The sequence below is a fragment of the Crotalus tigris genome, unplaced genomic scaffold (assembly GCF_016545835.1).
Source record: "Crotalus tigris isolate CLP2741 ecotype Arizona unplaced genomic scaffold, ASM1654583v1 scf7180000020216.623372, whole genome shotgun sequence".
Classification (NCBI taxonomy): domain Eukaryota; kingdom Metazoa; phylum Chordata; class Lepidosauria; order Squamata; family Viperidae; genus Crotalus; species Crotalus tigris.
In genome coordinates this window covers 222,390-237,705 of record NW_024097909.1, presented here as the reverse complement: position 1 = coordinate 237,705, position 15,316 = coordinate 222,390, and the positions used below count along the sequence as shown (strand labels likewise).

Below are 15,316 nucleotides of genomic sequence, written 5' to 3'. Positions count from 1 at the left end.
CATCACATCTTGTGGCTGGGAGTTTCGTAAGTTGACTACATGTTGCATTGAGGGTCCTCTCATGACCTCTGGGCAGGAATGGAATAGAGGGGGGTCCCCAACTTATGTCCACTTGCTTAGGGGCCGTCTGACAGTAGTGACTTAACAATCCGCCCTCGTACTTAGGACCGCTGCAGCATCCTTGTCGCAGTCGTGCAATCGCCATCCAGGTGCTTGGTTTGCGTTGACGACAATTCTCTCTCGTGATCGCCATTTGCAACCTTCTCAGACGGCTTCCCACAAAGTCATTGGGGAAGCCAGCGGGAAAGACGGGCAAAAGGTGGCCACTGACGTTTGGCTTAAATCACGGCAAAAAAGATGGTAGAACTGGGTGAGGTGATGCCTCATTTAACGACCACGTTGCTCGGCAATGAATTTTCCAGTCCCCGATTCTGATCGTACATTGAGGACTGCCTGTTATCTGGCACCCAAAATGTCACAAATGCTAAGCTGGGTCAGTGCTGTCACTGCATTCACACACAGACACCTCTTTCCTTCTTTAGGGAAAGCTCCAGTTTGTGTGACGCACACTCACCAGCAAGCTCTGCCCGGGGTGATGGCACGGGGACGGGGATAAGTGTGGGTGAGCCTGGCCCTCAATTCCAGCCTCCCCCCCTACTTCCCCCTCGGTCCCAAGGAGGCCTTCTGGGTCACAAGAGAGTTTATTAACAGGACTGTACAAGGGGGTGGGGGTGGGGGGTTTCCGCCCTCAGAAGTTGGGCCGGTGCTTCTTCACCTCGACCATCAAGTGGTGGATGTTGATGAGCTCCGAGCGGACGGGGAGGGCCTTCAGCGGGGGCAGCGCCAGGACCTTGTGGAAGCGGTGGTAGTACTGGATCAGCTGCGTCAGTGCCCCCTGCGGGCGGCAGTGGGCAGTGAGGAAGAGCTCGGTCCCGCCCCTTCTGGTCCCTTGCCTCCCCCCCACCAGGTGCCCCTCCCAACCTGGATGATGGTGGTCCCGTTCTTGAAGTTGGTGAAGGAGCGCATCACGTCCTGGCTAAGGGTCTCCACCGAGGCCTTCCACGTGGCGGCAAAGCCACGTACCAGCTGTGTGACCCGGGCTGCAGGGCGGGGAAGGTGGAGTGAGTCGCGCAAGGACCCCCTCCTTCCTCCTCCCCCCCACATCCATGCCCCACTCACCTTCCTCCCCTCGCAGGCGCTCCAGCTGTCCCCGCTCGGACAGCCCCTCTACCTCCTTCACAAAGGCTATCATGCCCCCGAACCCCGGGGCCAGGAGCTCCTCGATGAACTCCTGCCAGGGAAGGAGGAGGAGGGCTCAGCTGAGACAGAGGGACCCCTTCCCCACAAAGCCCCTCTGAGGGCATGGGGTGCCCCCCATTCTACCGAGTGCATCGATTCAAGCACTGCCCAGCACGACTCTACACAACGAGAACACATCAGTCCTACAACTGAACCAGCTCTGCGTCAGCACCTGGGGTGTATCTCACATGCCTCCATTGCCCCAGGAGAGGGAAAGGCAGGACCCTCCCCCCAGAGGCCCAGTTGGAGACCCCTTGGGCTTCTTGAAGACAGGGACCCCTGAGAAAGGAAGCTGCAACAACCAACCACCCATCCCGGCCCACCTGAGTGCGGGCATTCAGCAGCTGCTGGAACCCCTCCACCTCTTTGCTCTCCTCCACCGCTCGCTCCTGGGGAGGACAAAGGGGGAGGGACACCGTGTGTGGAGGGGTGAGGCTTTGTCCTTCTACCCCTCCCTCCTCTTGCTGGACACTCCCCCTCAGTCGCCTGCGTACCATCAGGACACCCAGCATCATGTCGTAGTTGTTAATGAGAAAGATGAGTTGCTCGGTGCGGGAGGAGAATTCAGCTGCCACACGTAGGACGAAGTTCTCCACTTCGGTCTGGGGTGGGGGGGAGAGGAAGGAAGCAGGCAGCATCAGAAAAAGGCTCATGCCCCTCTCCAGACTAGCTCCCCCAATACTAGGAGGTGCAAGACACCACCCTATACCCAACAGCCAGACTGGGGCCAGTTAATAAGAAAAGCCAAGGAAAAGCAGGATACCGGGGGGGGGGGGGATCAGAGGCTGCATCTGCCCAGCGCCACAAGCCCCCCAAGGAGACCCTCACACTTCAGCCCCTGGCTGGACCCAGCATGCAGAGAACCAGGAAACCGGACAATTCAGAAATGTTTGTTACACCATGGATGGTGCCCCACGCAAACAGCCAGAGGGTGGAAGGGCTCACCTGGAGCTGCCCCAGCAGGGCCAAAGTCCGCTCGTGGGGGAAGGTCTGGTTGATGCTGACGATGGCCGAGGAGAACTCTGCGTACCGCCGGGTGATCTGTGGGTGGGGAGAGAGCAGAGAAGCGGGGTGAGGGGCCTCTGGGTTCTCCAGACTTAGCTACAGAAGCCCCCTCCTTCCTGGCTGGCCCACCAGGAGGTGGGCACCCAAGCATCCCTGCCAGACGCTTCCCCGGCTCTGCTCCAATCCAGTGCCAGGGCCCCCCTGCCCATCTCCAGCAACTTGGGAGCTGTTTGGCCATAAGCCCACCCCCCGTTTCAGTCCTCGCATTCTGCCCTGCAGGAGAAACTCAGCCCCCTCCCCACTAAGCAGGGGGGCATTCATCCCTCCCTTCCTGAGGGCCGCTCCCGCCTGTACATACGTAGTGGGGACGCGTGTCGAGGAAGCCCAGCTTCTGGGGGTCCGTGCTCTGGATGCTGTGAATGTTCAGCTCCAGAATGTACTGAAATCGCGGCCAGAGCAGTTCCAGTAGTGTGTCCCAATACCTGGGGGGGGGAGGGAGGAGGGAGTGTCAGCCAGACAGAAGATACCCCAAAATGTGTTTGAATATTAGTAGCTCAGGTTGGTAGTTGGGCTGTTGGTTTGAGCTCAGAGCTTGACAATTTGGTTGCCAACGTTTCGTCACCCTTTAAGGAGATACCGTCAATGCACTTTGAACTGTGCTCGTCTATCAGAGCGCTGACCTTTATACCGTTTTATGTGATGCAAATTTATGCAATGAATATTCATGCCAATTTGCATCACATAAAAAGGTATTTAAAGGTCAGCGCTCCGACAGACGAGCACAATTCAAAACATATTGACGTCGTCTCCTCGAAGGGTGACGAAACATCGGCAACAAAAGTGCCAAGCTTGGAGCTCAACAGCCCAGAAGACACCCTGTCTGAACCCATCAGCCCCCACTGGCCAAGGGAGGGAGAGCGTTGGAGGGGAGGGGGGGCAAGGGAGCTCACTTGTCAATAGCCGGGACATTGCGCTTAGCCACCAGGGCCTTGAACCGAAGAACAATGTGGATGCAGAGGAAGACGGCGATGCTGTCGTAGCAGTCGCTCACGTAGGCGTCCATGTGCTTCTGTGGGGAGGGGAGCAGATAGAGAGAGATGAGATGCATGGTGGGGCCCCCCGCTTCTCGGACCCCATCCCTCCCAAAGGATTCTAGGTCCTCGGACTGCAGGGCCCCTCGGGAGCCAGGCGTGAAGATCCCGTAGCCGGAAGGATCCAGAAAGAGGTGGATAAGGGGTGTCTCCAGGTTATGCTTAAATTTCAATTATTCTGAGTCCCTTGTCAACAAAAAGCAGAAAGAACAGAATAACAGAGCTGGAAGGGACCATGCAGGTCTTCAGCCCCCTGCTGACCCTAGAGCAGGGGTAGGCAACCTTGGCTCTTTTATGGCTCAGGAATTCTGGGAGTTGAAGTCCACGAGTCATAAAAGAACCAAGGTTGCCTACCCCTGCCCTAGAGCACTCCTGACAAATGGCTGTCCAGTCTCTTCGTAAAAGTCTCCAGTGTTGGAGTACTCATAACATCTGGAGGCAAGCCGTTCTATCGGTTAATTATTCCCGCTGTCAGGAAATTTCTCCTTAGGGCTAGGTTGGTGCCTTGATTAGCGCCCACCCACCGCTTCTTGTCCTGCCTTTAGATGCTTTGTAGGTTTGACCCCCCCGTCTTCTTTGCGGCAGCCCCCTCAAATATCGGAGCACCGCTGTCATGTCGCACCTAGTCCTCCTTTTCATCAAGTTTCATTTGATGCCCGCAAAGTGTGGTCTAGCCCCCACGCCTCCCACCCCCAGACCTGGGTGCAGATGCTCACAAGGAACATGGCGAGGGTCTTGCCCATGACGGCGTTGAAAAGGTCCAGGGCGGGGGTCCCGGCCACCAGGAAGAAGTCGCAGAGGAACAGGTACTCGCGGCAGCTGTTGTCCAGCAGGGCGTAGTGTTGGCTCCGGAAGAGCGACTCGAAGGGATACTGCGCAGAGGAGGGAGGCGACACTGGCAGGACCCCCGGGGTAGAGCCTCGGGATCCCCAGCACTCCCCAGCTCCCATACCTCCCTCCTCCACAGAACTCCATTTTTTTCCAGAGATTTCCCGTCGGACGGAGAAAGCAAGCAAACCCAAAAATGGAGGGACCTGCGGGTCTCTGGACTACAACTACCCTCATTCCCAACCAGGCTCTGCTTGTGAGGCTGAAGACCTGCCAGTCTGGGCTCTGGGTGGCATAAAGCTCTTCTACGTAAACCAAAGGGACCCCCAAATGACATCGAAAGGCAGCAGCTGCTATTGCACAAAAAAAGAAAGATTAGGGAAGGCAACCGCTGAGGGATCCCCCGTGCCTCAAGAAAGCCCCCTACCCTAATTTGTCTTGCTGACTGGGGGGAAGGGGCCATGTTTAGCAAATCCTCTGGGTTCTCCTGGGAGACTCCCATCTTAATCAGTGTAAGGAAGCCACACACACAACCTGCAGCCACTGCGGTCCCTGCCGTTTGAAAGGCCGGACTTACTCGGACGTCGCTCTTCTGCGCTGAGTGGGGGACGATGATGGAGCCCTCCAGCTCGGTGCTGCTGATCACGTTCCCCCGGTTCCCCAGCGTGAAGATGGTGTTCCGGCTGCGGAGGGGAGGCTTGGAGAAGAAGCGTGGCCAGCTGCCGTCAAGGACCACTCCGTGGCGAAAGCGGATACCCTGTCCGTCCCCGGGCCAGGATCCTTCCTTCCTTCCCCTCCCTCTGGCCATGCGGGGCAGCCCCAAACACGAGCCAGGAGGGGTGCAGATTGGGGGGGGGAGGACTGCCTGCAAGCCCCCCTTGGCTGCTGGTCCGGTCGCCCCCTCCCCTGGGGTCCCCCCAGGAAAGGATATCCTTCTTGCCGGTGTCTTCCACCCCCATCAGGTCGTCCTTCTCAGCCACCTCCTCGTACTGCAGGTTCGGGAGACAGAAAATGGGGTCGAACTTGCTACGATGGAACGATGGAGACGGAGGGGGCCCTGCATCCGGGATGGGGGGGAATGGAGACCAGGACCCCTGCCCAGGGAGCTCACCTGGAGCTTCATCAGGCGGTTGGTGTAGGACTTGAAGTAGCTGAGGTAGATCTTGCTCATGGTGTCCACGTACTCGTCCCGGACCTCCTTGGCGATGACCCGCTCGTGGCCCAGCAGGAACTGGTAGAAAAACCTGCCACCAAAGAGGAGGGACTTCGCTCGTCCCCCACCCCATAGAAGAGGGAGTGGGAGTCCCAATTTGCTCTCCCCAAACCCAGCGCCAACGTCTGCGGAGAAATACCTTGAGCTCCTCCCGAATCTCCCAAGGTGAGAACGATCGTGCATTCTGGGAGGCCGACCGCTCCCCAGAAGCCCATGGCATGCTGGGAGGAAGCGTGCAGCCACCTGGCCCAATGTCCTACCTGTACTTGAGCAGGGCATTCTGGGGGATCTGGTAGTTGGTCATGGGTTTGCGGAAGGAGTAGACTTTCTGCAGGATGAATTCCCGGATCTTGGCCACCGCCTGGTGGAGGAAGGAGAACCAGCCATGGGGCACCTCTAGCCAAAGGCTGGGGCACCAGCCCCCACCCCCCAAGTCTGACCTCTTCCCACCCACCCACTTCCCTGACAATTCTACAGCCAGAGCCTTGCAGGAAAGTGGGACCATCTGATGCGATGGGCAGACGGAACAACCTTGAAGAACATCAGCCAAAACTGTGACAACAGATAAAAGAAACCAGAGTCCGGGCCAGAATGGTAACCTGAGAAAGCCACTCGTCCTCACAAAGATAGAATGTGAGAGCTGCCATCCTTCACGTGCACCTATGCTTCGCTCCTGTGTTTCCCCAAATATAAGACCAGATGTTATATTGATTTTGGCTCCAAAAGGTCCATTAGGGCTTATTTTCTGGTTAGGCCTTATATTTGGGGAAATACGGTACTAAATGTCTCTGTCTGGCTGATGATCTTAACGGGCTTATATTACGCGCATCCTGAAAAATCACGCTAAAGCAGGGATGTTAAACTGCCGGCCTGCAGGTCAGTTGCATCGTGCGTAGGCTGTGCCCACCCCGGGTCCGGCAATGCAAAAAAAAAAAAGTCACAATACATTGCGACACTTCACGTGATGCGGCATATTTGACACCCGTGTGCTAGGGCTTATTTTCTCGTGGGGTCTTATTTTCAGGGAAACCCAGTAGATGCCGTAAGCCATGGGGGGGGGGAACTGTGGAAGATGGGGGGAGGGGAATCAAAAGCAATCTCGCTGCCGACCCGAGACATTCCAAGGCTGCGAACATCTCTCCACCAACCGTTGCAGGATGAGTTACTAAAACAGCTTCTTCGAATATGACCAGACAACGGGGAGATAACCAAGGGGTTGGAACAGACAAGGGAAAATTAACTAGGGAATCTTTGTGCACAAAGTCTTAGAGCTGGCTTTGCTACATAACAATCACTTTGTTTTAGTAAAAAAGTAAGAAATGGAGTCGAGCGTGTTTCTTTCCTAAGGGATCAAGTTGGGGCAGGTCGGACACGGAGAAAGGAAAGAGGAACGATTCTTCCCGTTACTTCTTACAATAAAAATGTTTCTAGCTGGTGCATCTTTGGTTTACAAATTCGGTCTACCTTGCAGGAACGACGTCTGCAGAGCAGGAAGAAACGGGGGCCCTGCCGGAGAAGGAGGGGAAGGCACCCGGCTTCTCACCTTGGCCTTCAGCTTGTCCAGGATGTCTGCCACATCTGTGCAGGCCATGGTCTCACGGAAGGCCTGCTCCTTCACGACGTTGATCTTGTTATTAAGTTCATGCAGCTGCTCCAGGAAGGCCTGGTCGGTCACTGGTGTCTCCAGGATAGTGCTGCGGGACGGGAGAGGGAGGAGCATCAACCGGGCGTCCTCTTCCCCCCACGTGGGACTGCCCCACGCTCTCCCTTCTCTGTCAGAATGATGGGCCCTCTGCCCTGCCGGACCTGATCATGATGTTGGGCACCACCAGCTCGTCCACTAGCTGGGAGAGGCGCCCGCGGACGGCCTGGCGGTTGCGCAAGCGGACGTTCATGGCGACCGACTGCTCCTGCAGTGTCTGGATCTCACAGCTGATGCTGCTCAGGTCGGACTGGAAGGAGCTCAGCATGGCCTCCATGCGCTGGGGAGAGGAAGGGGGGGAAAGGATAGGCAGGATTTATCCATCTTGCACACACACACACACACACACACACACACACACACAAACCTGAGTCAGCTAGGCCAAGGGAAAAGCATTCTGGAGTGCGGGAAACAGGTCTGGATCTGAGGTGGGGATCAGCCAACCCCAGTTCTGCAAAGAGGGGGAAGAACCCACCCAGAAGCCCCCACCCCTTGCTATCTAAGGAGAAGCCCCACAAGGGGCCCTGGGTGAGGAGGGGGACAAAGGGCTTCCCCCGCCCCTTTGCTGGCCTTGGAGTCTCCCAGTCCTGCCACGCTACTCGGAGCCTTCATTCACATGGCAGAAATAGAAATATAGAAAGAGAAATGGAAATGGAAACATAGAAAGAGAAATATAGAAATAATATGTCAGAGCATGCACAGTCTTATTGCGTGGAGGTAACCCAGAAGTAAATACAATAAACGGTGGTTTGCATTACATGGTGATTTATATTACATATCTACAAACATACGCAAGAAACAAGATGTACACACGTGGTCATTCGGCAAACTCCAATACACAGCAGTTACGGCAGGAAAAGGACGAGAGAGAGAAAGACTATCTAGCAAAAAGCCTTCCCATTTATACTCAAGCTCTTAAAGGGATACAGACTCCTGCTGAGTCGTTCCTAACCTTGCATCATTCATCTCACATGATACAAGCTGGTTAGCTTCTAAATCACGGGTGGGCAACCTTGGCTCTTTTATGACTCGTGGACTTCAACTCCCAGAATTCATGAGCCAGCTATGCTATGCTATGCTGGCTCAGGAATTCTGGGAATTGAAGTCCATGAGTCATAAAAGAGCCAAGGTTGCCCGCCCCTGTTCTAAATCATTATCTTGACATAATAGAAATAGAGCTGGAAGGGACTTTGGAGGTCTTCTAGTCCAGCCCCCTGCTCAAGCAGGAGAAGCTATGTCCCAGTGACTGTCTAGTCTCTTCTTAAAAACCACCACTGATGGACCGCCCACAGTTAAATACGGTTGGTGTGCTAAGTGGAAGGAGCCGGAGTCCAGCCATCCGAGGGTCAACTTATGCGATGGGGGCCAGTGAGTTCGGGGAGCAGTAACCCCCGCCCAAGGAAGCCCCGTCCCTCCCTCCCAGCAGGAAAAGTGCAGGAGGGGGGGAGAAACGCAGAGAGATTCACCTCAAGGACGGCATCGCAGGCCGTGATCTGGGTGTGCAGGGAGGCGATGTTCTTGCTCTCCTTAATATCTGGGGAGGGGGCTGCTAAGGACAACAGTGGGATGAAGGGGTGAGGGGTTCTCCTGACACGAAACCCCCTGGGATCAGCCCCCCCCCAGCCAGGCAGAGGATACAGTCCTTGATGGAGGCGTTTTCGATCTGCTGCAGCTCCTGCTCCACCTGCTTGGAGTACTGCCGGAGATCCACCCCCTGCCAAGGCAGACAAAGCAGTGAGTGAGAGGATCCCCCCCCTCGATCCCACGGACAACCCCCCCCCCCGGACTTCCGGTCTCTCCCACCGTCTTCAGGGCCTCTTGGACGAGGGCGTCCTCCAAGTTGGCTTGGATGTGAACTGAAAGAGAGAAAGACAATAACGCTGCCTGGAGCAAGAAAGATTTTGTCCTACCCCCCCCCCAACTAAGCCCCCCCCCAGGTGCTGTCCTGGGACTGGAGCCCCTCCCTCTTCCTCAGCCGCACCAGTTAAGAGAATTGCCTTGCCAAGCTGGGGGGTGGTGGGAGGGGAAGGGCCAGTTGAACCCCAGCAACTTTTACTGGGAGAAGGGGAAATGGCTCTTCCCAACAGCGTCTTTCTGGGTGAACTGGAAATAAAGATACTTTCTGTACACGTTTCCCCCAGTGTGTGTGTGTGTGTGTGTGTGTGAAAGAGAGAGAGAGAGAAACAGTGAATGATAGAAAAGAGAGAATGAAAGAGAGAACGAGAGAGAGCGAATAAATGAGAGAGAAAACAAGAGAGGGAGCGAGCCAACGAGAGAGGAAAGAGAATTAGAGAGAGAAGAAGAGAGGGAGAACAAGAAAGAGTGAACAAATGAGAATGAGAGAGAGAAAAGGAGAACGAGAGAGAAGAGCGAATGAGAGAGAGTGAATGAGAGAGAGAGAACAAGAGGGAAGAGAGAGGAAAGGAGAACGAGAGAGAGCAAAGAGAGGAGAGAGAACAAGAGAGAGAACGAGAGAGAGAGAACAAGAGGGAAGAGAGAGGAAAGGAGAATGAGAGAGAGCAAAGAAAAGAGAACAAGAGTGAACAAGAGAGAGAACGAAAAGAGGGAGAACAAGAGAGAGTGAACGAGAGAGAGAACAAGAGGGAAGAGAGAGGAAAGGAGAATGAGAGAGAGCAAAGAAAAGAGGAGAGAACAAGAGAGAGTGAACGAGAGAACGAGAAGAGGGAGAACGAGAGAGTGAACGAGAGAGAGAACAAGAGGGAAGAGAGAGGAAAGGAGAATGAGAGAGAGCAAAGAAAAGAGGAGAACAAGAGAGAGTGAACGAGAAGAGAGAGAACAAGAGGGAAGAGAGAGGAAAGGAGAACCAGAGAGAGCAAAGAAGAGAGGAGAGAGAACAAGAGAGAGAGAGAACAAGAAGGAAGAGAGAGGAGAGAATGAGAGAACGAGATGAGATGGAAAACAAGAGAGGGAGTGAACAAGAGAGAGAGAGAGAGAGAGAGAGGAAAGAAGAACAGCAAAGAGAGGAGAGAGAACGAGAGAGAAGAGAGAACGAGGAGAGTGAACGAGAGAACACGAGGGAAGAGAGAGGACAGGAGAACAAGGGCGAACAAGAGAGAACGAGAGGGGAACGAGACGAGAGGGAAAATGACAGAGAGAAAACGAGAGAGAGGAGACAATGAGAAGAGAGAGAGGACAAGAGAAAACAAGAGAGAAAATGAAAAGAGAGAGCAAACAAGAGAGAGAGAACAAGAGGAGGAAACTTGGCCAAAGATTCTCCTGGGCACCTCAATTTCCACCTTCTCGGACAGAGACTATGTCAATCTCCTTGGGGGGGGGCAGAGTTTTCCTCATTAAAAGCATCAGTCCACCCTCCTGCCCCCCGGCTGAAAGCCCCCCCTCCAGTCCCAGCTCTGGAGAGGCTGCAGAGAGACCCCCACCCCCACCCCGGCGGCCTCTCTTGCTTCATCCCCCCCTTGCCCAGCTTACTGTCCACTTCGTCCAGGATGAACTCCTCGGAGGTCAGGTCCAGCTCTCCCAGGTTGAGGGGCAGCGGCTCATCGCTCTGGCCCTGGGGGGGGGGGAGACACATAACAAAGGACCTTGTCACGCCCTCAGTGTGTGTGTGTGTGTGTGTGTGAGAGAGAGAGAGAGTCTGAAGCAGGGCAGCCCTACCCTGATGGGAAGGGCCTCGTTGCCACCCCCCATCCCCAGCAACCCAGCGGGATTCAGGGCAGACCCAACACTGGGGGCTTGGGGCCCTCTGTGCATGGACGGGCAGGCTCCGGTCCAGAAGAGGGCCGGCCCAGAAGGTCAGCCACGCCCATTCTCCGTCATCCAGGTCACGGCTGTCCCCAAAGGTGCTTTTTTCAGGAGGCAGCTGGAATTTCCGGCCTTTTTCCCTCGAAGAGGTTGCGCTCCTCGTCCGAGAGGCTTCTTCAGTTCCGCCGTCCAGTCCGAGCTGAAGAAGCTCCTCGGATTGAGAAGCGAAACGTCTTCAAAGAAAAGTCCTGGGGGGGAAAAAAAGGCACCTTTGGGTCAGGTTTCCGTTCCGCGGGGGAGGATGGGCCGTGTAGTGCGGAGGGCCAGAAGGAGAGGGGGGCTTTTGTTCCTTCCCCCCTCCCCTTCTAGCCCTGGTGACGTCACCTAGTCAGGTCGCGAAACGTCTGCAAAGAAAACACCCAGGGGTCTTCCAACTGGGCCCTTTGATGACTCGTGGACTTCAACTCCCAGAATTCCTCAGCCAGCTTTGCTGGCTGAGGAATTCTGGGAGTTGAAGTCCACGAGTCATCAAAGGGCCCAGTTGGAAGACCCCTGGGATATTCTCTCCTTTAGTGGTTTTACCCCTTTTAGCCCAGAGGGGGGGTTACGTAAAGGGAGGGGGAGAGGGAGGGGCGGGGTCAGACCCAGCCCCGCCCCCTGCAGGAATGGATAGGCGGGAAAGGGGCCACCCGACCCCTGCAGCCCCTCCAGCCCAGGGCGGACATCGCTGGCAGGCCGCTGGGGCACAGGTGCAGCTGACATGCGCAGACCGGCCTCCCTGCAGAGACAGGGGGGGCGTTGTGGGGGGGCCTGGCTCTGCCCGCCCCTCCCCCCCAAAAAGGCCGGAACTCAACCCCGAAGGCCGCAGGCGGCCACCCGCCAGGTGCAGCCCGAGGGTCCTGGCCAGAGGGGGTCAAAGGTGAAAGGGGGCGTGACCACAGACGGCCATGAGGATGGGCAGCCCAGCGAGACAAAGAGGGGGGAGGAAGGAGCGCCGCCGCTGCAGCCCACCTCCTCCTCCTCTTCCTCCTCCGCCTCCCCCGGGCCGAGCTGTCCCTGCGGGCGCCGCGGCGTCTCCTCCGGCCCGGAGCCCACCACGGACGCCATCGCCGCACCAGGAGAGGGCCGCTTCCGGGTGGCGGAAGGGAACTTCCGGTTCCTTCTAGGCCCGAGCCGGAAGAGGCTAAGCGAGCCGGAACTCTTTTTTCTCGTTCCTCGTTTCCCCTCCGGACACAACAGGGCAAGGCACACATCGCCGTAGAATATACTACTCTATGATACGCCCTCAAGTCTCCTCTCTACATTTTGTCTCTCTATGGTTTACGCCCAGGGGGAGCCGAACCGTACTAGTCTAACTCTATGGTGGCCACACCGGAAGCGTCGGCAGTTTCACTTCGGGGGGTGGGTCCGACGTCGGGCCTCTCACGCTGTATCATTTCTTTTTCCGGCTGAGCCGAGAGCGAGAGGAGCCGGCGCGCAGCCATGGTGAGTTACCGGGACACCAATAATCCACTGCCATCCGCCACGGGGGTCGCGCTCGGGAGGTCAGGAGCGGGCTGGGCGGGTCGGGGGACGCCGGGACTTTGCTTTTGGGGGGGCTGGGTCGCTCTTCAACCTCCGCAGCTTGAATCCCGGCGCACCGGTTGGATTTGTGCCTGGGCGGGAGGGGAGGGGGGGCGGCCTCTGCCCACCTTTTTCGTCCGGGATCTTTGACCCCCCTGCCCTGCTGCGATTCTACGGCTCTACTGCAGCAGGGCGGCTTGATCCTGGTTTGATCCTGGTTTAATACTTGTCTATTGTATGTACAGGGGATGCATGTAGTGCGCGTGCGTTATTTAAGCCCATAATCGTTGTTTTGGACGTGTGCAGCTAGTCCTCGGTTTACGACTACAAGGGAGGCCCAGGTTTCTGGGGTTCAGTGAATTTTGCCCCATTTTACGACCACGGTTGTTAAGCGAGTCGCTGCAGTTGCTAAGTGGGCAAACCCGGTTATTCAGTGAATCTGTCAACGCTGCTAATATCGAATATCAGACACATTACAGAATCAGGCTGACTTTGCTGGCCAGAAGTTCACAAAGTGAATCATATGCCCCCCGCCCCTTGACACCATACGACCATCACAACCATGGATCCCATAGGGCTGGGGAACTATGCCCCCCTTTGTGACTGGTGGACTCCCCAACTCCCAGAATTCCTGAGCCAGCATGGGGGGGCAGCCATGGTCTCCTTTTATGACTGGTGGACTCCAACTCCCAGAATTCCTGAGCCAGCATGGGGGGGGACAACCACAGTCCCCCTTTATGACTGGTGGACTCCAACTCCCAGAATTCCTGAGCCAGCATGGGGGGGGGACAGCCACAGTCCCCCTTTATGACTGGTGGACTCCAACTCCCAGAATTCCCGAGCCAGCATGGCTGGCTCAGGAATTCTGGGAGTTGAAGTCCACAAGTCGTAATCCAGCCTCCATGGAGCTTAGTGGGGCCGACTTGGTCCTCTGGGGGGAGGTCACACAAGCGGGGGGGCTGCAGCAGTGGGGGGGGCTTCCCCTCCTACCCCCCAATTTCTCACACAGCCCCCTCCCCGTCTTCTCCCCCCCCCTCCAGTCTCTCGTGATCCCAGAGAAGTTCCAGCACATCCTGCGAGTCCTGAACACCAACATCGATGGGCGGAGGAAGATTGCCTTCGCCATCACCGCCATCAAGGTGGGGGGTGGGGGGCTGTGGGGTGGGAGGGCTGTTACAGGCATCTGGGGCTTGGTTGGGGGCACATGTGTGGCCCCTGTCGCTGAGAGGACAGGTGGGCGGCCTTGGCTGGTGCTGGGGAGGGGAGGGGTCCCGATCCACATCTGGCATTTTGTCCCACCTGAAGGTCTGCGTGGAGCCCCCCTAAGAGCCCAGGCAGGCGGTCCTCGGCTCGCGACCGCTGTTGAGCGGTTGCACTAAGTGAAACATTTGCAAAGTGAAGTTTTGGACTCGGGAGCAACTGAACCAGGCTGCCCGGGGAAGGGGGGGGATCTGGCCGCCCTCCCTGGGGGGCCCCCTCTGAGCGGCTCGTCCCTTCCTCCGCAGGGGGTGGGCCGGCGCTACGCCCACGTGGTCTTGCGGAAGGCGGACATCGACCTGACCAAGCGGGCCGGCGAGCTCACGGAGGACGAGGTGAGAAAGAGCTGGGGGGGGGGCTTGTCTGGATTTTGGGGAGGGGTGACGAAGAAGCGGCCGATGGGAATGGGGGGGGGTCCCCGGGAAACCCAGGAGTGACCATAGCAGGAGGCCAAATAGCTAGCGGTCCTGAATAGCGGCGGTGTGTGTGTTCGGGGTTTGGATGATCTTTTAGGTCCCTTTACGATTCTAACCACACACACACACACACACACACAACGTCTCAGCCCAGGCCCCTCTGCCCAGTGTCTGTCCGGCACACAGAGAGTATCCTTGGGGAGGGGGCTCCCCAGGCCCCCATTGCCAGCTGGGGGGGGGTGTCGGTCAGTGGATCCAAAGGGCAGCTATCCAGCCGGTCTCATTTGGCCCTCAGCCCCTCCCTCCCTGCCCGGCCTTTAGCCATTGGGGGCCCTGACCGGTGGGCCTCTGACCTCTTGACCCCCTCCCCCCCCCGAACTTTCCCCCCAGGTCGAGCGGGTCATCACCATCATGCAGAACCCCCGGCAGTACAAGATCCCTGATTGGTTCCTGAACCGGCAGAAGGACGTCAAGGACGGCAAGTACAGCCAGGTGAGACCCCAGGGGGGGGCTTTCCCCGTGGGAGGGGGATGACTACTGGCGGGGGGCTTTCTGGGGGGGGGGGAGACTGCTGGCCAAGAGTCCTGGGTGCAGCCTGGGGGAGGGGGGAGTAGGTTGTTTAGGCCCCCCCGTTGGAGTTCCCAGGCTGGGGGGGGCGTCTGGAGTTGGGGTCTCTTTGGGGGGGCTTTGCTGACCCCTCCTTCCCTCCCCCCCCCCGTAGGTCTTGGCCAACGGTCTGGACAACAAGCTGCGTGAGGATTTGGAGCGCCTGAAGAAGATCCGGGCCCACCGGGGCCTGCGCCACTTCTGGGGGTAAGTGAGCGGGTGGGGGTGTGTGTGGGGGGTGAGGAGAGCCCCCCCCACAGCTGGCTCAGGAATTCTGGGAGTTGAAGTCCAGGAGGCATAAAAGAGCCAAAGTGGAGTGGATGGCCTCGGGGGGGGGGACCCCTTCCTTTATCGGCCCCCCTCCTCATCGCTCCCCTATCCTTCCCCCCCCCAGCCTCCGTGTCCGCGGCCAGCACACCAAGACCACCGGCCGGCGGGGCCGGACCGTGGGCGTCTCCAAGAAGAAGTGAAAGCTCCGTGCGAATAAAATGTTTCCCACCCACGTCTCTCTCCGTGTTCTCCTTGGGGCGGGGGGGTATGTGTGTGTGTGCCGTGGGAGTCCCGTGGCTGTGCCCATGTCAATCCCCCTCCCGACACAGGGCGGAAGGGGGTGGGT

General features: G+C 57.4%; 2 protein-coding genes across 2 annotated transcripts; one reads left to right on the top strand and one right to left on the bottom strand.

Moving 5' to 3' along the window:
- Positions 1–79: 79 nt before the first annotated feature.
- VPS52 (VPS52 subunit of GARP complex) lies at positions 80–12,025 on the bottom strand. Its single transcript, XM_039365937.1, has 20 exons — positions 11,870–12,025; positions 10,586–10,667; positions 8,942–8,994; positions 8,777–8,852; positions 8,605–8,672; positions 7,243–7,418; positions 6,980–7,130; positions 5,697–5,797; positions 5,335–5,467; positions 5,155–5,212; positions 4,801–4,934; positions 4,112–4,267; positions 3,255–3,373; positions 2,663–2,786; positions 2,245–2,340; positions 1,794–1,901; positions 1,623–1,688; positions 1,180–1,291; positions 982–1,100; positions 80–895 (listed from the first exon to the last, which is right to left on the bottom strand). The coding sequence occupies exons 1-20, from the start codon at positions 11,963–11,965 to the stop codon at positions 749–751; spliced, it is 2,175 nt and encodes a 724-aa protein (XP_039221871.1). The 5' UTR covers positions 11,966–12,025; the 3' UTR covers positions 80–748.
- Positions 12,026–12,196: 171 nt separating this feature from the next.
- Positions 12,197–15,202, top strand: RPS18 (ribosomal protein S18). The gene is made up of 6 exons (XM_039365965.1): positions 12,197–12,343; positions 13,462–13,560; positions 13,927–14,013; positions 14,485–14,586; positions 14,816–14,907; positions 15,095–15,202. Exons 1-6 carry the CDS (start codon positions 12,341–12,343, stop codon positions 15,168–15,170), a joined length of 459 nt encoding a protein of 152 aa, XP_039221899.1. The 5' UTR covers positions 12,197–12,340; the 3' UTR covers positions 15,171–15,202.
- Positions 15,203–15,316: the final 114 nt, after the last annotated feature.

Bases quoted from the DNA above. Each gene is read 5' to 3' on its own strand.
- VPS52 (XM_039365937.1), bottom strand. From the start codon at position 11,965: ATGGCGTCCGTGGTGGGCTCCGGGCCGGAGGAGACGCCGCGGCGCCCG. The intron at 10,668-11,869 runs GTGGGCTGCAGC...CCCCCCCCCCAG, and splicing joins AGGAGGAAGAGGAGGAGGAG to GGCCAGAGCGATGAGCCGCT. The intron at 5,213-5,334 runs GTGAGCTCCCTG...CCGAACCTGCAG, and splicing joins ACCGCCTGATGAAGCTCCAG to TACGAGGAGGTGGCTGAGAA.
- RPS18 (XM_039365965.1), top strand. The intron at 13,561-13,926 runs GTGGGGGGTGGG...CTTCCTCCGCAG, and splicing joins TCGCCATCACCGCCATCAAG to GGGGTGGGCCGGCGCTACGC. The intron at 14,587-14,815 runs GTGAGACCCCAG...CCCCCCCCGTAG, and splicing joins AGGACGGCAAGTACAGCCAG to GTCTTGGCCAACGGTCTGGA.